General features: G+C 37.5%; 1 protein-coding gene across 3 annotated transcripts in view; it reads left to right on the top strand.

Annotated features, from left to right (window-relative positions):
- Positions 1–22,841, top strand: part of UBP1 (upstream binding protein 1) — a 52,686-nt gene that overhangs the window by 20,614 nt on the left and 9,231 nt on the right. For 2 of the 3 annotated variants that reach the window (XM_064669445.1, XM_064669452.1), the window contains 6 exons: positions 6,395–6,546; positions 10,554–10,630; positions 12,763–12,868; positions 13,475–13,581; positions 14,840–14,992; positions 15,131–15,241. In XM_064669445.1, the coding sequence (XP_064525515.1) occupies positions 6,395–6,546; positions 10,554–10,630; positions 12,763–12,868; positions 13,475–13,581; positions 14,840–14,992; positions 15,131–15,241 (706 nt within the window). Of the gene's footprint in view, positions 1–6,394; positions 6,547–10,553; positions 10,631–12,762; positions 12,869–13,474; positions 13,582–14,839; positions 14,993–15,130; positions 15,242–15,787; positions 15,896–22,841 lie in introns of all 3 variants that reach the window. The other variant, XM_064669434.1, reaches the window with a different exon arrangement.

Raw genomic sequence — 22,841 nt, 5'->3', positions numbered from 1 at the left:
GGAGAGTGTTGGATGGTGAGGGAACTTTGTGTTCTCTCCTCCGTGGTTCAGGCCAAAGTAGCCATTAAGGTGGTCAGTAAGGAGTTGAAAGATTGTTGCCTTATAACCTATAGCTCTGTTTTTAGGTTCAGAAGAGAGGGAGGGTGTTGACTTCTAACAGCTTTTGAGTCCCTGACATTGCTTTTTTGGCTTCTGATGAACTTGATTGGGTCATGGCAGTTACTGCCTTAACTTTAGAGTCGCTGTGCAAAAATAAAAAAAGGAGTTATCTCATTCAGGCCCTGCCTTTGGCTGCTGTTACATTATGACAGACAAAATGACTGTTTATGCTTCCCCTAACGCCTCCCACTCTTTTGAAACTGCTGCTGGATATGTTTTTTTATTTAAGAGGAATGCTTACTTAAGGTATCCTGAATTTTTTATTTCCTTTTTCTTTTTCTGGTGTACACAGTATTTTCTGCAGAATACATTATAAAACTTCTGTTGCAGTGGTCTGTCTATTGTTATGCATTGCACTGTAGAAAAAATAATTTTCACTGACATCTAGACTCTGTAAAATAAAATGTTATGAACTGATTAGAATTGGAGCTTGATTCTTTATGCAAGCGCATAAATATATAAATACCTGTCTGGAAATAGGCATTTGAAGGAAAAGAGAATCCACAAACCTAATCCTCCTCACTTTGTTACCACAGATAAAACATGCTGAAAGATAAACCTCATGTTGTAGATCACTGACATTGGCTTGAGGTTGAGGTTATTTTTTTTGTTTCTTCCTAGTTGAGTGTGTGAATACATTACAAAAAGTCAGGTGCCAGTTTAATTTTTAAAGAAAAAACTTCAAATTCTAGAACTCTCTTTCTGTTCCTGTCACCTCTCATGGTGGATGGACATCTCTGATTAAGAGCAGGGCAGCGAGTCTGCCCTTGTTTACTCTTCATGCATTACTCCTATGTAGGAGCAATCTGTACTAGAGGAGCTGCCTGACCTCCCTGTGTTGGAGGACTGGATGGAGAACTGTGGATTTGTCATGGTGAACTTTCTTACTTCTTTTCCTTGGTACAGTCAAGAGCTTAGGAAGACACAAGTTTTGGTGTTGGCATTTTCTTCTTTCTTTCATTGGTTAGTTCTTGTATTTTGTGCTAGACACCCTTTAAGTTGAAGCCTTTAACCATTTGAGTTTCCATGTGGTGGCTTGTGGGATTCCCAGGAACAGCATTACATTTGCACCTGTTTCTCATTCGTGTTGCACTTCTTGACAGCTGCTGCAGAGAAAGTTGTTTCCCAGAAATTAATTCCAGGGCTCTTGTCTCACATCAAACTTGCTTTTGCAGACACAGGGAAAATGTTAGGAAGTACCAGCTCTCCCATTGCCTTATATTTTCCTATGGCTTGTTCACACTTCTTAACAGTGCAGAGCTTGGCTTTGAGATAATGACCCTTGATGCAGATACCGCTTGGGAAAATTTTTTCTCAAGGTATTTGTCCTTGTAAACTGTGCTTTAAAGTTTCAAAAGGCCTGTGTGTTCTTGAGATGCTTTAGTACTCACACCCAAAAGTATACAATCCAGAAGACAGATAAGGCAGATGATTGATGGAACATCACTTTGAATTTTGATGACATAGTAGTTCCTGTTCTTGTAAGGACAGGAGGTTCTTAATTTATTTTGTGACATTATTATTATTATTGAGGGCTTTTTGTATGTATTAGCTTGTTGTAAAATGCTTCAGACAAAGTATTGAAAAGAGGGTTTTAAATTTATAAGGAAGGTGATTTTTGAAGGCTGACAAACACATTTCACAAGCTTGGGAGGATAAATTACATTCTTTTTTTATCTTTTTGTGCTATGCTCATGTAGGCTATATAACATAGGACAGCTTCCCTCATGTGATCTATCCCACTGGATGCTTTCATTCAAGTGTTTCATTCACCTTGCTTCCACTTCTAAGCTTTCCTACTTTTGTATGGTCAAATTTCATTTGTGCACCTCTGTAGCATAGCTTGCTAAGACTGAGTGTTGGAGGATATGTTCACTGCCTGCTCTTCATGTGTAATGAAGACTGTGTCTGTTCCGGTCTTTCTGGGAAAGTTTTCCTCATCCCTCTAGGAGGAAAGAATGTCTTTCATTTGAATGCTTTAGATAACACATTCTGAGGGACTGAGATAAGACTTTTCTTACTGGAGCTAATAGTTTCAAAAACTTGGTCTCAGCGTTCCTTCCATGAGGAGAGTAAACCTTGATAGGTCAACTTTTTCAAATGATATCAAAAAATCTAATGAAAGATGCTGCGTGTCCTTCATAATGTTGCTACTCACATGTCAGCTTGCTTTTAGTAGTCTTAAAGTTCACTTAAATGAGACAAGTGAGGTAAATTAGTCTTTACTTCACAAGATCAAAAGTTAACAGTGGCAAAAAAAGAACAGAATCTCTTAAAGGTCTCTCTTCTCCTGTAGCCTGAAATACTTTCAACAGTAGCTATTTTGGAACACTTGCTTTTCCTCCATCTGGGCAGCTCTGCCAGTGGGTGCTTCAGTGTTGTTAAGAGGTTCTTTGCCATGTAACCTGAGCAGAGTTGGCAGTAAAAGTCCCTGTCACTGATCTGCACTGGGCCAGCAAAAATCACACTTCACCAAGTGAGTAGGAAAGTAACTAAAGGATGGACACATAAGTATACACAAACATGGAGGCTGCGGGGCATTTACTGGTGGCAGATGATTTGTACTGCCAGGCTACTGGCTCATGTTAAATGCAGAAATTGTATTGAGGATCTGAGGGGAAAAAAACTGGAGCTGAGAAGGCTGATCTGCTCTCCTGGTTGGTTTTTTTCTTCTTTTTGTTTTGTTGGGTCTTACAGTAGAATCACTATAAACCTAGAGGTGGTAAAAAGACTGATTCAGCATCTCCATAGTTTCTGGGAACGTGATTGACATAATAGTATATATTATGTGCAGTTTATAATCTTCAGTTTAAGTAAAGAGCACTATTAAAAATACTAAATTTCTATTTCCCATTGGTTTCCTTCTCTGAATTGTGAGCACTCTTTGCATATTTTCTTCAGCTGTGCTGTGCGAGCAGTGAGTTTTGTAGAAAATCCTTGTCACTGAAGTTTGGCTGGTCCCTATTTAGCTGGCACTTTAAAGTCTTAATTTGAAGTATTTTACTCATACTTCATTGACTGTTTTAATTGCCTGTAGCTTTTCCCTGTTTAGATGGGGGAAAAGTGTATGTTCAAGTGTGAAAACACTGATATTTCATTCTTTATGAGTGAAGAAATCAAAAAGTTATTTAAATTATATTTCTTTTAAAGATGTTCTGGAAAGGATTTTAAATTACATTGGTGTCTCTTTTCCTTTGGAATGTACTAGTACCCAGAAGACTCTTTTATAAGAAAAATTTGCCTTGTACTGTTTTCTGGAGTGTTTTTTTGGAATGGTGGCATTTAAGAATGAACATTATGGTCTCTTTACAGCTAAATTGTGGGATTGTGGAGTTGGATATCTTTATTTCTATTTCTTCAGTGGCAATTAGTCATTACCACTTTGTAAGTATTAGCCAAAGCAGGGTTAAAGCTGGTTAAATTGGTCTTCCGTTTGTATTTGTTGGCTTCCAATGCCTTGTCTCTTAACTAATTCATTAACCACATCACACTTAAGCCAGACCAGCTACAGTTTTATCTTTAAATTGTGGGTGGAAAATGAAGGCTTGAAAGATATTTTTCATACATACATGAAAGACTTCTCTCTTTAATCTTGTGTGTTATGTGAAGGCAAGTGCTGCAGAACTCAGTTGAGAATTACAGGTTGTTTATTTGGAGAGATACTTTGCACGCCTTCACTGTTGCACTTCGAGTCTTACGTGTGCATTTGAAACATTGCTCTTGTTTCCGTGTTCTTGCCATTTTAAAGTTCCTCCTCATAAAAACACTAGTGTTTTATGTGCCAAAGTGTGTGGTGAGCAGCAGTTCTGTCTTGGGACTGTGCTTCCCTCTGCTTATCACAGTGCTGCCTCCTGCACTGGGCCGCTGTGCTGCCCTTCTGACTGACGCCAAGGCACAGAGCATCTCATTGTTTCTTCTGAGTCATCCTCAAGGAGCAGTCTCCAATATACAGTTTTCTGTCTTACTCGTCGGTGTTGTGAGATATTGGTTCCGAATCTCACTGAATTATTGATATGGGTCAGAACCAACTCACCGTCAGTGTGTGTGTGTGTGTGGAGAAGAGCTGGGCCTAGACCTGCAGGTCTGTGGTAAGGCCTGCACATCAGGCCTCTGAGGGCACAGGGCAGAGCTGGAAAAACTGCACCAGACGTGGCTGAGCCCACGCAGAGCCTGTGGCATCACTGAAGGCGGTGCAGCCAGGCTGTCAGTGAAGGCAGACCTGCCTGGTAGCCCACCCACACCAAGCCCCTGGAGCCTGTGACTGCCTGCAGCACACCTCACTCTGGCCTGGAAGGCACCGACTGGATATCCTGCCTGGGAGGGAAAACTGAACTCTGTAAATACAAGAGACTCCATGTGAGCTCTCTCTGTGTCTTTCCTCTCCTGCAACCTGAACCAGATGAACCATCAGATCTTGTTGGTAACCATTTTTCCTCTCTCTCCTTCTCTCTTTCTTCTTTCTTTAGTCTTTTAATCTGTTTTCTTCTTTTACTCTTTTTCCTTCTCTTGTGGGTAACTTAGAACCCATGAATGGGATTTTACTAAAGCTGGTGTATTGATTGTTTTTAGTGAGGGTTTTCTGTGGCATGGGTGTTTGTGCTGGGTGTTTTAGTGAAATACTTTGTTGGTTGTATTTTACTCCTGTAAAATCTTTTGTCAAAACATCTTATTTTCCTCCCTAAATTACAAGAATTTCTCTTAGAGAAGAGTGTGTAACTCTTTCTCCAGACGCTAATTAGAGGTTATAACGAACTAAAAGGCTTTTAAAAAGTCTTCAGTAAAATGGAACCACTCTGGGCAGCTTATGGCTTAAAATCCGGAGTGTAACAGAGGTGGTGCTCCTTTTCTCTGCACAAGTAAACTCCTTTAAGAGTGTTCACTTCTCCCAAATGGGTATTTCATATTGTCTTCCTTTGTAACTTAGTTAAGCCTTCTCTGGGCTCCAGTTTGAGAAGCTGGCATCAGAAGTAGTTAGATATGGTACAGCAGGCTAGTAATGCTTTTTTGGACAGTGTCCTGCCTTGTTCTGCTTTCATGCCTCTTTGTAGCACCTTCTGTGGTCCCTCCCTAGAGGAAAGGAACCTGCATGGGTGTCTTTTGATATAAGATGGATTTCAAGAGGAATTTATAATAGAGTTCTCTTTAAATAAAGTAAGCTCTTGCAGAAATGGAACAGCAGAGAAAAAAATTTAAATCCAAAACTTTTGAGTACAATGTGCAAATAATAGTGCAATACAGATAAGACAGCTATAATTCTTTTACAAAGTATATTAAATCTATGTTTATGATCAATGTAAGAGATAAAACAAGATACACGTTGGTTAAAAACTGAGTCAGTAGGTGAGGTGGTGTGAGAAATCTTTGAAAATATATTTCTAAACTGAATTAAGAAAGTTTCATAGATGTGCAGATGATTTCATCATGAACAAAAATTCAGTGCAAGAAAAACTCTTTGAAGTTTAATTTATGAAGGATTACTGTATACAAAGCAGACTAATCTATTGCTAATACAGATTATTCATTTCTGTGGAAAGCAGAAGATGTGTTTGCCGGTTGAGGTGAAGCTGTCTTTCTTACAGCAGCCTGTGGACAGCATGGATTGCTCTTTACTCTTCTAAAATTTAGCAGTTCTAAAGTTTTCTGGTTGTTGTAAGTCTTACCTAAGTGAAGTGAATCTTGGCATAAACTTTGTATAACTTTTGTGAATCTGTGGCTTAATCATTTTTGGGCTAAAGCCTAAGAAAAGTTATGATTGAAAAATCTCCAGTGTCCACAGAATTAATAGGTTAGATATATGGTACTAAATGGGGAGAGATACTTTCACAGTGTAGGTAACTTACTTGGGGGAATATATTATCTCAAAAAAGAAAATAAAAGCCTTGCTTTCATCTGCATGTTTGTTAGGCAAGCTTACCTGTGTTGACAGGCAAAAGGTTTAATGAAAACTGGATTTTTTCAGTGGAGGCAAGAACTGAAGATTAAGATTTTGTAGGAACAGCACAGCTTTATTTATTGCCTGCTTAGGTCCCACGGCATTGTTTATGTATCCTAGCCTAAAGTTCTGGTGGACAATGTTTGGGGTACTGCTCATATAGGTTTCACTAATAAACTGAGTGACACAGTTCTGTACGTATCTCATTGTGAGGTTTTTTAAGTCACAAATAACTTTTTTTCCTTAACTCCAGGCAAAACAGGGCCAACAGTCTCACAAAGTTATTTGTTTTGTTCTTTTCAGTGATGTATTGGCACTGCCTATTTTCAAACAGGAAGATTCCAGCCTTCCACAAGAAAATGAGACCAAACATCCACCCTTCCAGTATGTTATGTGTGCTGCAACATCTCCAGCAGTAAAATTATATGATGAAACTCTCACATACTTGAATCAAGGTTGGTATACACATGTGAAGGCAGCTTGTGGTGCAGGTCTAAAACTGGAATGGTGTTTCGTGTTTTGATACACGTATATATCTATATCCAAAATGAATGTATGTAAAAAATTAGGTTGGATGCCTTACTAGTAGTCTTGTTTTTTGTTTAGCTTGTAGGCTCATGTATATTGTTACTTCCCCTTTAGAGTCTGGTGGGGTTTGGTTTGGTTTGTTTTTTCCTGCTGTGTGTTGCCTCTCTCCATCCCCCACATCCCTCAATAAAATCAAGCCAATAGAGCTTTCAGAAGACAGATTCCAGGTAGTAATAGCTTAAAATACAGGATTAATTTTGCATTCCTGTTTAGACTTGATCGATAGTTGCAAGTTAGTTGGATATTTGCATAAGATACACACAAGCAACCCTCAAAAGTCATAATAAATGTTACAGTATCAATCCCTGAACAAAAAGTGTTGCACAACAGAGGCCACTGTAATTGTTCTTAAATTAGCTATGCATATCTGCCCGGAACAGTGTTATGTTTGAAATATAAACACAAGTGCAGCTACCTTTGTACATTCCTTTGGAGTTTGTATGCATTTCACTATTGTCTGTCGACATGTATCAGAAATTAACTAGATAAATACTTCCCCTGAATCATGCTGGGTTTTTTTCCTCATAGCCTGTGGTTAATTTGCATGCAAACTTGGGGTTTTTTCTTGTAGAGAGGGCGCTGACTGCTGGGTAAAATAATCTGAATGTAGTCATTGCCATAGGATATAACCTCCCTCACCTCTGGAAATTCCATTGAAGTCCTAAGTTTAATCAACTAGTATTCTGAACTCAAAATCATTTCTTATTTGTTTTAGTCCATATCAATAGCTTTGTACCCTCCCACCCCTCCATCCCTCTCCTGGCTCTAATGCTTTAGGGTCACTATTCCTAGATTTAGTTCAACTTTCTTTTCCTTGTGGGTGTTGACTCGAAATCTCTACAGACTGCACTGTAATTAGTAGAGCGCAAGGCAGTGGACTGAAGGAAGAAAGTGCTTGCTATCTTGCTTCTGAGAAGAGCTTGCTATTTAAGTGACAGTATCTGAAATGACTGTAAGTGTTTCTTCTGCCTTTGAAAATCTTTTTTAATATAAAGATTTCATTGACAAAGAAATTTTGCTGGTTTTTGATGTCCTCAGTAACTTTTCCTGGTGTTGAAAAATGAGAGCGTTGGTATACCTTTTGGTAAATAAATATTGGAAGAAAAAAACCAGTTGGCCAACTTCCTTTCCGTGCCAGTACTTCAGAAAGACAGTATATTTACTGCCTAGGTTAAGACCTTTTCATAAAAATTTCTCTATTAGCTGTAAGCACACATGTATGTATATATGTAAAAATGTGTATCTTGGGATAGTTTTGAGACATGACATCTTTCCTAGTGAAACTAGCTTAAAATAAGGGTTGGTTTGCAACACTGAGTTGTGCTGATACATGTTTGTGTAATGAGTTGGATTAAGTCCTCTAGAAAATGAACAATTTAAATCCCCATCACTTCAGTTATCTGGTTTCTAGTTTGCCCCCATTAGCAGGCTTTGTCTGGTTTAAGTAATTTTCAGGATTTCAAATACCCTCTTTAATTTCGTCAGCAGTTGTCTTAGTTTCCTGATTTGGGAATATCAGAAGCAATGGCAAAATTTGGCCTGTTAAATTGTGGTGTCATTCCCTAAGGCAGTACTTAAGCAAGTCCCGACTTTACCCTCTGTCAGTAAGTATTTTAATGAGAATAGCAAAGAGTGTAGTTCAGAGTTCATCTGGCTGATGCTCTTAGTCATATGATTTAGTTTTAGGTGGTGCTATGAGGAGCGGGGTGTTGGACTCAATCCCTGTGGGTCCCTTCCAACTCAAGATATTCTGTGAGCTAATGGAATGTTTAAGATAATCAGGTGTTCAACTGAAGCTGATTCTAGAGGTTCAGATCTTGGAGTGGTGATGGTTGATTGTTCAGGGGTTTCCAGGGTTCTTACTGACTATGAAATCTCTTAGATGAGTCCATTGAGAATGCATGTTGGAATTGTGGGACAATGTTTTGAGTTGGCTGTTGTTCAGCTTGAGGTATATTAAATAACAGAAGGGGTATGGAAGAGAATTGCTTTTGAAGGGGGAAGTTTTCTTTAGGTTGGCTTGCACAGTGTGCGGCTTGGCTTGAAGTTCTGTGAGTGCAAGGAACTGCTTGGGAGAGATGGGATCAAGCTTGGAAAGGGGAGCAAAAAGGTATCCTTGCCAGCCTGATGGGTGACTTGGTAAAGGAGGGCTTTGAAGTAGGAACAGTGGGGGAGGGAGAGAGTGACCAGGAGTACTTGAGACAGTGATGGACATGGTTTATGAGCAGAGGGGGCCTGGAATGATGTGCAAAAATGGAACACAGCATCAAAAGAAGGAAGCTTAAACAGGGTCTCCTTCAGCATTTGGATGTAAGCAAACCTCTAAAGCATCATTATGAGGACACCCCAAGACACTTTCTGGTAAACCAGCATGGCATCTGAAGTGCATCAGTAGTGCAAGCAGCATAGCAAGTAGTGCTTTTCATGGTTCCAGAGCAGCTACATGTCCAAAACTCCAGAATGGAGTTTACCTGCTCCTTTGTCTTGAAAACCTCCCGAGTTATTCTTACATTTTTCAAGTCAGGTATTCCTTGATTTTGACCTTTACCAAATTTTCAGTCTTAATACTGTTACTTTGTACCTAAATAAAGGTTAACTACACTTGTTGAGGAAGCAATCAGAATTTTTTCTTCACCCACCTCGCTCAAAGAAAATGATGAAAAAGAGCAGAGAAATACTTGCAGAAGCTTAATAGTACTAGATTTTAGAAAGTGCTGACTAAATATCTCTGTGAGTAAAATAACACTGGTAGTTGAACAAATCTCACTGACAGGAGAAAGGTTTCTTCCTCTTAAATATAGGAGGAGAAATTTTCTATTATTTACCCAGCTGCACTAGGTTTTTCTAATTTTTATATGGATTTATGTCATCAATGACTGTATCAATGTTCACATGCTGCTGGGGTAAAGAAAGCCTGTACATGTGTAGAGTATCTACATATATGTACTAATTGTGTTACAGCAAAAAAAAAAACCCTGAAATGGTCCACAGCTGGAGGTAACTTTGGTCTATGAAGCACTGAAAGGAGGTGAAGAAATCATTTGCTTGTTTACAAGGTTATTACCTTGTAGGGCAAGTCAAAATGTCTTTTAAGTGTGCTATACACTGGAGCATAAAGGTAGTTTGGAGGGCAGTGTAGAAGGTGATGAATTTACTGCATTTGATCTTGGTGAACATGTTGAAATTTCTTTTGTCCAATATTTTAATTAGGGAAATGCGATTTTTGCAAATGAATATATGCTGCTCACATTACAAGAAAAAAAATGCCTGTGGTTCAAATAGATTACTTCAAGCTTTCCCTCTTTTGAAGCACAGCAGTTTATCATGTTCACAGGAAATACCGGTTTGTCCATACCAGTTTGATGTAAACACTAACTGTCCCTTTTAAAGGCTTATTTCTGAAGTCATACAAAGCCTAAAAATTATACGAAGGCAGCAGGTACATGGACAAAAATAAACATGGGAGAATAGTATTTATGTTGTGGGAAAAGTATAAAAACTCTGCAAGAGTTTGTTTTGGAAGACCAGTTAATGGTTCTCAGTATGTTGCCTTTCATCATTTTTTTGAAAAAGTAAAGGAATTCAGCTTTGAATTTTTTCTTTTTCATAAAAAAATATAGAAACAAGTATTTACACTTCATGCAAGATGAGATACTTAAACCTTGAAAGTATCTGTAGTTTTAAAAGGACCGAAAAGTTTCATTTTTTTCCATTAATTTCCATGCTGTGAAGTGCACATTGCTGTGAAGATCTCAAACACAAGTTTCAAGTACTGGTATTCTTGCAAACTGTGAATTTTAGTTTAACTGCATTAAACACAAAATAGCCTCGTGCTCTGACTCTTTCACTGATACGGTTGTTTTTCTCTTTGAAGGTCAGTCCTATGAGATACGGATGCTAGATAATCGGAAAGCTGGAGACATACCAGAGATCAATGGAAAACTGGTGAAGGTGAATTTAAGTTCTCTAGCTAGTGTTACTAACAGACCAGAGACTGTATTCTGTGGATTTTTTTTTCTGCCGTCACTAGGTATTTGTTCAGATTTTGTGGACCAGTGATGTTTACAAATAAAAACATGGGAATATAAATACCCAGTGCATATCACAGTTGTGTGTACTGAAGACCTGAGTATTTTATGCAAAGCTTAAGATAGTTGTTTCTAGATTGTATCCAGCATCTTCTGAGCCATTACATTGTCTGTTTCAAGTGATTAGGAGAGGTAGGAGGAAGCTGGAAGATCATTTAGATAGAAGTGGAGGTATTGTGAGCATGTTTCATAATAGGAGTTATGGGGAATACCTGGAGCCAACCTGTGGTTTGCAGCAGCAGTGGGATATTGAAGATATATCCATAGGAAAATGGATCTCTCTAATTTTGCTGTTCGTTGAGCAGTTTATTCCACAGCTGAGCTCCTTTTCCCAGTTGCAGATTTGTCCCCTTGTGCTTTAGTGTTAGTAGAAGATACTGTGGATCTGAGTATGAAGTACAAGAATGAGGCAGACTAAAAAATTACCAATTCATGGTGCAGATTATTAAAAGAAGTGGTGAAGGGGAAGGGTTTGGATTTTTCTTTTAAGCATCTGATGATTGATTTTATGGAATTATCTAAAAAGTCTTATTCGGATATTAGGAAAGAAGGGAAAAATGTGAATTAAAGTCTCTTTGAAAGTGGTGCTGATAAATGCACTGGTGCAGTGTGCCTGTGGGAGGCTGAATCTTTACATGTCAACTTTAGGCTGTATAATTTGTGAACTTTGGCTTGCTTATATAGTCCTATGGCTTGTTCTTATTTGTCTGTGGGATAGTTGTTCAGAGATCATTTCAGGAATTGTTAAGCATGAGCATAAAACTGGGATTTGTGAGTTATGTAATTAAACTTTTTACAACCTGGCATGGTGACTTGCTGCAGTAAGCATGTGGAATATTTGCACCCTTAGGTGCAACACCCAAGGTGTAGCCTTGGGGTATCTCTCTGGTGTAATTTTCTAGGTTTATATATGGGTGATGAGTCATTTGGTAGGTAGAATAGGACAAAGCAGTGTAAAGGTTTAAAAAAGTAAATTTTACCACAGCAAGGTGTTGTAATGCTGCATCAATTAACTTTTTGTTTTGGCCACTTAAATACTGGAATCCCAGTACTTTACCCAAGAAGGCATTTCATGCTGGTGGAGGTGGCTGCAAATATTTCCAAGTTCCAAACTTGCCAGTTTGCAGTGCAAAAGGAGTGTTATGTTTGTGTGTGTTATCTTTGAAATAAACCCAAGGAAATGCAATGAAGAGGCACTCCATTTAAAAGTTCTTGGGTTTTGTGGACTCTTTTGGCTGCTGTTAATACAGGGAAGACTGTAGAATAATGAAAAAAAATGATGCAAACATGTCTGTATTCTGTTTGTTGGGTAGCAATTAATATGTGCAGTATTTCCCCCCCCATATGTAATAAATTGTTTGGTATGTGCATTCATACATTTAGCAGTACCAAAACTGGTCACAAATTGTTAGATAATTGCTTCTACCTGAATAAAGTTAATCATGTTGTAGTTGTTTTAGATCAATATTTCAGATAGAGTAGTTGGGAAAGTTTGGAAGGGTTTTTTATCCCTTCTTTCTATTAATTAAAATCATAGATTGTAAATATGCTTATAAATACTAGGAAGGGAGTTTATTTTATTTCTTAGAATGTACCAGAAAAAATCATAGCATTTCCACTGAAAAAATGGTCAGTAATATTCACCACTTTTTTTGTGTTGCATTCTAAAATAATTTGATGTTGCCTAGACAGCATTGATACTGTGCTGTCAGTGTTGCTCAGTTTGCTGCATGTAATTCATAGTGACCTTCAGAATATGCAATGAGATGGAATTCTCTCTTGCATTTTTTACCACATTTTCAAGTATCTCCTGCTCAGTTCTATTTCTGTGTTCTGGAATATTTTGGGATCCTGATGGTTGCCAAAGTTTTTGCTGTAAACATGTATTTATCAGCACTGTGGCTATTTTGAACTGTTTTAGAGCTTTATCTTCAGGCTGTTTCTAAATGTGCAGTAACTTGTGGGTCATCAGATGCTTGTTTTCTTCTTTATTAGAGTATTATAAGAGTTGTGTTCCATGACAGAAGATTGCAATATACAGAGCACCAGCAGCTGGAAGGCTGGAAGTGGAACCGCCCTGGGGACAGACTTCTTGACTTAGGTATAATTGTTTATGTTGGTTGCCACTGTATGAAATTCAGTTCTCAAATTTAAGTTGATCATGTTCATATTTATACTGGAGCTGGGGAAAAAGGACAGACCAGTTTTTCTGGATTCTGCTTTCTCATCGTGTGTATTTTGAATATAAATGTTCTTACCATTGTCACATTCCTTTAAAACTATAAAAAGTGCTATAAAAGTAAGATAGCAACTCTGCGACCTTACACATTTAATAATCTTTCTAATTTTGATTACTAAATGTTACAATAATTAGGTGAACACAGACAAAAGTAACTTCTAGTAGATTGTGAAAATGGCGCCAACGTGGTTTCTGTACTTTGCGTAACTTGATCGCTTTTGGTGCGTAACTTGGGATGGCAGCAGGGGAGGAGAACCAAAAACCACCCAAAACCTTGAGTACTTTGTATGTTGAATCTACTAAGTTCTTCATATCCTAGGAAACTGTTTCTGGGCTTATGCCAAGCCACCAAAGCCCACATTTTTCCACCCTGCCTTGTGTATGTTTATGGTAACTTTTTTTACAATTTATTTATAGTGTTTTCTTGCAATATGATTAATTTGATATATATGCTGCTTATTTTAATAGATATTCCAATGTCTGTTGGAGTCATTGATATCAAGACAAATCCAAGCCAGCTCAATGCAGTTGAATTTTTATGGGATCCAACAAAATGTACATCTGCTTTTATTCAGGTTTGAAACTTTATTTGACTGGATGTCTGTGTTTGGTGCCTTTCAGGTCACAACCAGTAGTATATTTGCACTACAGAGCATCTCAGTTTCTTACTTGTGAGGTGGCCATTAAATACCATCTTTGTGAAAAAACACAAGGGTTCATAGTTCTATTAAGGTCCCTAGTAAGGTTTTTCAATTTACTTTGAGTTTATAGAAAAATAGATAAAAAGCTTTCAAAAAACTTTTTGAAGAAAGCTGTCATAGTTAAAAAATATTTAGTTATAAGAAGTATAAGAATTAACTAATATCCCTCTCAATAACTCTCATTACTACTTGCTTTTTTCAAGTGAGAAGCTCACGTGCCTGGTGGTGGGCTTAAGCAGAATCTTGGCTTGAGGATACAAAATGAAAAGTATTGTGTTAAAAAATTAGGGGTTTAAATCAGATATTCAGAGATGTTTCTTACTATATCAATAGGCTTCCTTGTTTTAGGAATTTTATTATTTGTGTGTTTATTATTCAGAGCAACTGAACATTCTTTGTTTGGGAATTATTAATATGTAATGTTCAGATTTACATTAGGATTTTTACCTTTTGTCTCAGATCTGGTTTTATTATAAAAAGGTATAGGTATAAAGTTTGAGATAGCAGTGTTTCTCGATGAAGCTGTCAAAATAGGTTAAATTCCATATTGTCAATAAATTAATTTTGATCTAGTATGATAAAAGATACTTTTTTTAGTAGGAGTTACATAATTAATAAAATGTAGTCTCCTTGAAGAAGTATGAGATAAACTATTGAATATTTTTGTTTATGCACTTCCTTAGAAGTGGTAACAGACTGAAAATGGAACTGATACATATTATGCAAGTATAGTTCACTCATTCTAAAGGCTCACTTAAAATTCCATAAGGAAGCAACAAAAAATTGGGAGCACTGTCCAGTGAGATTCACCATAACTCCTGTTGCACTGATTTTCTCCTTAGATATCTTTTAAGGGAATTTCTAGTTTATAAATCCACATTTCATTCTGATGTCGTACCTGAGGCAATTCCATACTGATTTAAAGGCCTGTGGATTTTTATAGAGTTGGGCATATTTGAAAATACCCTGACATGAGGGTGCATGAGATGAGAAACTCTCCTAGTCAGTGACCTTTTATAGCTTTGCTAATATTTATTGCAAGAAACTGTATGTGATGTTGGTAACATGTAATAAAATTTATGTCTGGAATGCTTCTGAGGGTGGTTTTTGTTTGGTCATTGTTTCCTTTCAGGTACATTGTATCAGCACTGAATTTACCCCTCGTAAACACGGAGGAGAGAAAGGAGTTCCTTTTAGGATTCAGGTTGACACTTTTAAACAGACTGAAAATGGAGAATATACAGATCATCTGCATTCAGCTAGTTGTCAAATCAAAGTTTTTAAGGTAACAGCAGAAAACAGATCCTTAAGTCTCTCAGAAGTTCTCATAAAGATGCCGAACATCGTGATGTTACTGCTTGACTTCTGAGATCAGATTTCAATTATAAAACCATTTTCCACTTGCATTCTTGTTCATTTATAGCCCAAAGGAGCAGACAGAAAACAGAAAACAGACAGAGAAAAGATGGAAAAGCGAACTGCACATGAAAAAGAGAAGTATCAGCCTTCATATGACACCACAGTTCTTACAGAGGTAACAAAATAAAATTGCATCTGCTGACTCAGGAGAAAATACATAGATACAGCATGTTGCTTAGCTGCAGTCTTGGAAGGGTTGGGGAAGAATTAGTTCTACATAAAGATAAGCTTTTTATTTGACAAATTTGTCCAGTGAGCAGCAACATTAAATTTTAAGCTGTTGTTTGGTAAACTTGCATTTAGATACTCGATAGATTCTTGTATTAAATCACACTAAGATTGAACGCTGTTTGACTGACTGTACTGAACCCTCAAGACTTTTGATAGAGATCCAAAAATCTTGCATATGAAAAGCAAAAACAAAAAAAAAGAGGGGGGGACTCTAGAACTTAAATACCAAATTTGAGCTTCAAAGTCTGTTTTACGGAGATGACTGAGTTTCAGGCCAGAGCCTCAGTAGGTTTTTGCATTTTCTCTTAATTTAAACATCAGTGAGTTCTATGCAGTTTTCTGAATATTTCAGAAGTTTTTAAAAGGCTTTTAGATCTTTCCTCACTGTATAATGAAAAGAAATTGATCCACATCTTTGGTGTTTGTCCAGATGAGGCTTGAGCCTATAATTGAAGATGCAGTTGAACATGAGCAGAAAAAGTCCAGCAAGCGGACTTTGCCAGCAGACTACGGTGATTCTCTGGCAAAGCGAGGCAGTGTAAGGGACTTCTGCTTACCTTTTGATTATGCAAGATACCTTGTGCAGTGTTAGATATAGGAGAAACTTCCATTATATTAAGTAAAAATATTTTGATTGCTGTGTCTTAATTTTATTCACTTTTATGTGTACCAATTACTCCATGTTTGTTTTCAGCAAAGGAATCCTTCCTAAATCTAACACTTAAACTGTTGCAGAGGGACTGTGTAACTTAAAAGTCAAGAGCTTTCAGTTTATGTGACTTTAAATGAAATAGCTTTTTGCTTTCCTAAATGTATGTAATTAGTGGAAGTAAGAACAGTGAAATTTAGTGGTTTGTCCCTGTTTGTACTTACATTCAACAGAAGTTTTCATGTACATCAGTATTTTTTAAAGTGCCATGTGTTGTAGATGGTTGTTACTGATTTTTTCCTTTAGCCATCTACATACTGTGCTCCAGGGAGGTTTAATGCAGCTCAGAAGTGTCCGTTCATCTTCCTGAAGTGTTATATTAACCCTGTATGTTTACCCCAAAAGGAAGCTAACATATATCCCATGCCCTCCCTAACATATGTCCTCTGTAGTCGTCCTGTCAGGGGTTAGCATTTTAGAGCTCTTAAATGCTCTTCCTTAAGGTGAATATCATTAAGACCTTACACATTTGAGAGAAACAATCCCTCATCTTTCATTTAGCAAGTTCGAATGTCATTTAATAACATGGCTGTGAAAAACAGTTATTTGACTGTTCTTTGAACAGGCACACTGTGCTGATTGGAATTTCCTGCCAGTCCTTAGGCAATGACTGTCTGACTCCTGTCCCTCAGACATAACTTGGTTTGTATTTCTGATCTGTGAAAGTGATGTATAAGGTTTTATATTTCGGTTATAAAATACTTCAGAATATGCCTCTTCTTTATAAACCATGTAACAGGTGGCAGGGAACAAGCAGTATTAGTCAGATGGGTTCTTTGAAGGATTCATGAGTTGTGCTCATGAATTGCTCATTTTGTGTTGTGCACTCTGAAACTATTGTAGGTACTAAGCTGCCTGAATTTACGTTCTACTGTTCTTGGCTTTTGGGTTGGGTTGGTTTTGTTTTGTTTTTGATTTTTCTTTTAAGGCACACTTTAAGGATTTTTTGGCACTGTGTTCTTTTATTAGTTTCAGCTGGCCCTGGGGTAGAAGCAGGACAAAACAGGATTTTATCGCTTTCACTTATAAAGCATCTTTTGAAGCTGGTCTTTGAGGGATTTCTGTGTTATTCTTTACCCTATGCACTCTTCTCCTTCTGTTGTTATTTCATTGAATGATTGTTGCTTATAGGAAGAATAATAGAGAAAAGTATTTTTAAAAAAATTAAACAAATTATTGTCCAGAGTAGAACATGCTGTAGCTAAATGATACCTGGAAATTGTCTAACCTTTTCTTGACAATCCCTTGAAATATTAAGCTTCTATGAATGGAAGCATTGCTTTAATTGTACAGAAAAAAAGCTGACGTAGGACAGTACTGGACTTCTAATGCCTTTTCCAAAGCACATAAAGGACAATGACCCACAGGCTATTTTGAATAACAGGTATGCACAGCTTTCCAATTCTCTTAATTGTGCAGCTGACTTTTCCTGGTTTGCATTTGCCCTTAACAAAATGTTGTCTTGAGATAATTCAGTGAGTTTGTTCAGACCATTTGGAATTTTATCCATGTAGGATGAAATCCTTTCAGCCTTGCTTACTTGGTTTTGTTTGCAGATTTAACACGTGATATTTCCATCATTACAATGATTTTTATCATTAACAAAATTATTAAAAATCAACAAGCCCATAAAAAATACCAAGAAACACTGTTTTTGCTGTATTCATAGTGGTATGTTGGTAATTGCTACACACTCACTAAACATTGTGTTTAGCTATATAAGTTGAATGTAAACTTGTTTTCTTGATCGATAAAAGGAATATCTGATTTATATCTTGAAGACCAACTCATCAGGCATTCTTCTCTTGTCACCAGACAGTCTTATTCTTGGGGGCCCTCTAAATATGGACAGGGATGATACATGTTTCTACTTAGAGCAATTCTGTCCTTGCAAATCTCTTCCCAAACTTGGCCATCAGAAGCTTTGGCTGTTACCAGACTTCCCTCGTACATGTAGATCAGATGTTCTGTATATGCAGTACAGTTGTGAAAGAGGGGCTTAGACACAAAAAGTGAAGGCCTGTTTCCATACATCTAAGTATGAAAATTGACACTGTTTTACATATTATGTATGATGTATCTTTTTACTTCAGATGTCCTGGGAACTGTAGCTCCATTACAGAAAAACAGTATTGTTTGGAGTGTGTTTGTCTTGATGCAGTCAGGAGTGCTGGCTGTTACTTAGCCAGTGGTGCTTCCTAGATGCCCAGAAATAGTTCTCTGTTACCTTTTCTTGAATTCTGCAAATTAATATGGATGCAATCTATAGTTCTCTTCCTTTTTAAAGCTGTGTATTCTTATCTTATGCTTACACCTAACCTGTTATATAGGCTGTCTTTTTTATTCCTTTTTGCATCTCATTTTGTGTGTTGTTTTTTTTTTATTCTGTCCCTCCAAGGTTCTGTTGTTCTATTTGTTGGATATTTCTATTTTTTTCTTTCTTTTTTCTTCCTCTCCCCTAAATGATTACTTCCAGATGAGTCATAATCAGATTTGGACAGATCAATTTCTCACTGTGTTTCCTTCAGAAAACATTGAATCTAATATGTTTTCTTTCCAATTTAATTTGGATGGGATTATAACACAATGCAAGGAGTTCAGTGAAGCTTCATTTCTGAACAGCCATTCTGCTCTTTCCTAAGAACCAGAGGGTTTTTTCTAATTACCATAACCCATCTTTTCTTTATTACTCATTTTCATAGCATCTAGGTATGCTTTTCCATGACTTCTCTTAATTCACCTGATGTATCAAAATTTAGTGCATTTATTGCAGTTTCTGCAGTGTTTATTTCAGTATTTTCCAAACAGACACATAGTTAAACTGCTTGTTAAGATTCTTTTTTCATGCTATGGAGCATTGACTTTCTCTGTAGATACATGTGCTGGTTTAAAAGTAAACCAGTGGGACAAATGAACCCAACTCGAGAGATTACAAGTCAGTTACAATTTACTAAAAAGGTTACAATAAATGCAATAATACAGAGAAAAACTGGTTTTAACCCCCAAAGACAGATGTATAACCCCATACCCTGGGACAAGAACAGAACAGTGTGCATTAGCCCCTGTGCTGAGCACCACGTGGTCCCCCTGGGTGCAAAGTAAAAGGAAAGGAAACCTGTTGGTCCAGATGATGGTGGCAGTTCTGTTGAGTAATGATCACAGTCTTATCGAGAGTTGAAGTTCTGGTCCTCCTCTGGATCCAACGAGTGGTACCAGAAGTCCCAAAACCCCAAGATTATATATGCTTAGGTTCAGGTGGGAATGTCCAGTACCTCCCCCAGGGTGGGGATTTTCACTCTGTGACTCTGTGAGTCAAAGGATATTTTTGGAGTCTTTGATAGTGTAGGTCATTGCAGCTGCCTATTATGCCAGTCCAGTATGGCCCATTAGCAAAGATGACCCCTCAGGCTGGGTATGAAGGTGCTAATGCCTCCCCGAGGTGTGAAGACAAAGAAACCCTCACAGGGTTTGAAGCTGGGTTTGAAACTTGTAGCCTGAGGTGTCAGGGTGCCCTGGGCAGCTGCTGCAAATGATCCATTATTAACAGTCCATCAGAAATGACACAGAGGGTGTAGAATACACAGTTTTGGTTATACCCACATAGTGATAAACTGGTCCCAGCCCCATAACTAGGACAATATAAAAGGCTACAAACTCAACACTTTTCTGGACCTCAGAGGGGATGTTTATTTACAGATGACCTTCATTCAGGAACCGTTTTATGAAGGAGGCACTTTGTGTTTCCTCTCTCCTAATATATAGAAGATAGCAGCTATGTGAGGAAGAAGAGAAAAAACCCCACCAGATTCTTTCTTTCTCCTGCTTTGAATTTGGAAAAATAGGCAAATTTGGATTGTGGTAGTAAGGTCTTTGCACTTTTTTCTGTCTGCAGTATCTTAGTTGATTTTTATATTAGTGTATAGTGTATGTCATGAGCTAGAATATATAAACTACAATTTGACTAAACTTGGTCAAATGGTAATTTTTTGCAGATAGAGGTGCTTATAGAGCACATGGAAGTTAGAAGACTTCCTGGTATAGGCCTTGAAATCAATTAGTATATTAAGTTTTGGACACGAAATACTGGAGCAGAAGTTAAATATTTTCTGTAAGTGACTTAAATATAAAATCTTCTAGAGACTACATGAAGCAGAAAGTGGAGCTGGAACAAAACTAATTTAGTAACATAAGCATAGTATTTATTCATTTTCAACATCTATGCTTTGTGTAGCAGTATCAGCATACAGGATATGTAATGTGGGTGACTTTACATTTTGGGAATAACTTTTTCTGCACTCATAACAATTAAGTCTGTATGCACAGCAGTTTTTTGCTTTTGCTGGCAACTGTGTTGGTTTGGGGCAAACCCCCTGTATTTTATAGGTTCGTTGAAAAAGCTGTATACCTTGTATGAGAAAATTGATGCTCTTTGCTTTCTAAAGATGATTCTGTGTGCTCAAGTACAGTAAGTCTAACTTGGAGAACAAATTAGACTTACCGTATTTTGTTTTCATGCTTATTTGGCATTTGAATATAGTATAGAGTTCTTTGTCAAGGTTCAGTTTGAAAAAAAGGCATAAGTTTGGGCATATTCCAGTGGATTGGAAGTAGGAAGGGGAAGGACATTGAACAGTGGCTTAGAATTGCTTGAGATTTTGCAATTCCTCAGAAGCTAGGAACGTTCTGAGTTTAGGTGCTATATATACTGAATCTGGAAAGTCATTCTGTCATTCTTAGAAAGATTTGTTATCTTCTCTTTAAATCAGTAAAACCATTGCTCAACACTTCATAACTTCATTCGTGGCCTATACAGAAGGCTGTTAAAGATTTGAAACAAAAATAGTTTTCTCCTTCTCATGAATTAATCCACATTTGGAAATCAGACAGTTTACAGAGTACAGTTGTATCAGTAGTATTGTATCAGTGTACTAGTAATGGAGGGCAGTTAGTCTTGAGACCTCAAACACCTGATCTTTGGAAATTCAGCAGTGTATATTTTTTTGTGTATTGTAGGTAAAGGTATAATGCCAATCTTATTTCTGTTTTGTGATGACTTTTTACAGAGTTGAATGCTTCCTTGTGACAGAATGACATTTTTCTCCTGGTTTTGCTTTCACTGGCCAGGGACTTCAGTATTAGTATCATTATCTTGCTTAATGTCCTTTGCTTAACTCAGTTTTGCCTTAGAAATAAGAGAAATACCCTGATTGATCAGAGGACAAGTCCATGAAGTCCAGTGTTCTGTGCCCCACAGTGGGAATGGCAGGTGCTGTTTCAGGGAAGCCCTGCCACTTTCTCTGATCCATTCTCCTTATAACCACCCACCCCCCCCCCCAGGATCCAGAATCATCATGCAGGATGTTAGAAAGCACGTCTGCTCAGTCTTTTTAGTGTTACTGGATTTGATGCCCAGGCATTTGCCTAATTGTCTTTCTGAACCTGTGGGTTTGTGAAGCATAGAGCAGTTGTGCATGGAAGTGATTCCGAAAGCATAATCAGCTCAGCTTGGGTTAATTGCTGGAAGACTTTTTTGTTCCTTGAACCTTTCAGAACTTAAGTATCTCAGTGTTCAAATACTCGTTTTTCCCTCCACAACCTGTAAGACAGAAGAAAGAACGGAGCCAATAGACATGTTGCAGTAGTATATCACTTACTACTACTTTTTTTTTCTTTTTAACCAACTGATTCAGTCTCAGTTGATAGATAGTGATGTTTTTGCTGGAAGAGGAGACTAGGTAGGAAAATGTATTTATGGGAGAAGAGAGGCTACTTGCTTTGGGTTGGCATTCTGTTTCTCTAAATACTTAAAATTTGCTTCTTCCTGGATTTAAACCCAGAGTTCTGTTGTGAAGAACTTCAGCTGGTCTGAAGGACAGAAACATTACCTGCAGTACCTGCCTTGGGAAATGTCTCAAAAGACATTCTCTGGCACCAGTGCATTCTTTGCTGACCCTGAATTTAAATATATGGTGAATAGAATCTTGTAAGGGAATGGTGGCTAAGGATATAGAGCTTGCATCTGTGTGTCCACATAAACATCTCAGGTTAAAATATAGGGAGAGAATGTCAGAAAATTAAAGAATATTAATAACTCTTTCAAAATATTTCAGAAGAACAAAGTTAACATTATTATGTTGAGCTTTTATTTTCAACTTATGGCTTTGGACCACATAATTAGGGAATGAAGGCCTCTTGTAACTACGTATGTGTTGTAATACATCATCTTTGATATTAACATAAAAAATGAGCTTGAGAAGAGAAACAACAGATGGGAATATACAGAATAGGAGGAAGAACATGTCATCCTACAAGGTCATAGAGGAGCGTGCTTTGTGTGGGGGGCACTGTTTGTAGGCTGAAGGGTGGCTTTGCATAGTCAAAGGCTGTGTATACAGTAGGTAGCAAAAATGCTGGTTTGAATCAAATCTCAGACAGATAAAGAATGTTCCTAATTTTTAAGCTATTTGCATGCAAGACTTAGTTTTTTTTAATTCTGTGCACTGTGCTGGGGAACTTGCCATCTTAACTCTGACAGCTGAAGACTGGAGTCCAGCACAGAAATGTTGTTGCCTCTCTTAGAGAAGATGGCAGCTGGTTGGTGTTACACTTGTTTACTGTTTACCCTGGATGGCAGAAAGATCTTTCAACACAAAATTGTTGAAATAAGTTTGCATTGATGTTAGTTCATACTTATTCTCCTCCCTCCTCCTCTTCCCTGCTACAAGGCTATGATGTAACTCTCAAAATTCCTTACAAGGTATTTAGCTGGTGCATG

Source organism: Pseudopipra pipra, chromosome 1, assembly GCF_036250125.1.
Source record: "Pseudopipra pipra isolate bDixPip1 chromosome 1, bDixPip1.hap1, whole genome shotgun sequence".
Taxonomy (NCBI): Eukaryota; Metazoa; Chordata; class Aves; order Passeriformes; family Pipridae; genus Pseudopipra; species Pseudopipra pipra.
The sequence above is the reverse complement of the archived record's forward strand: the minus strand, read 5'-3'. Positions and strand labels throughout refer to the sequence as shown.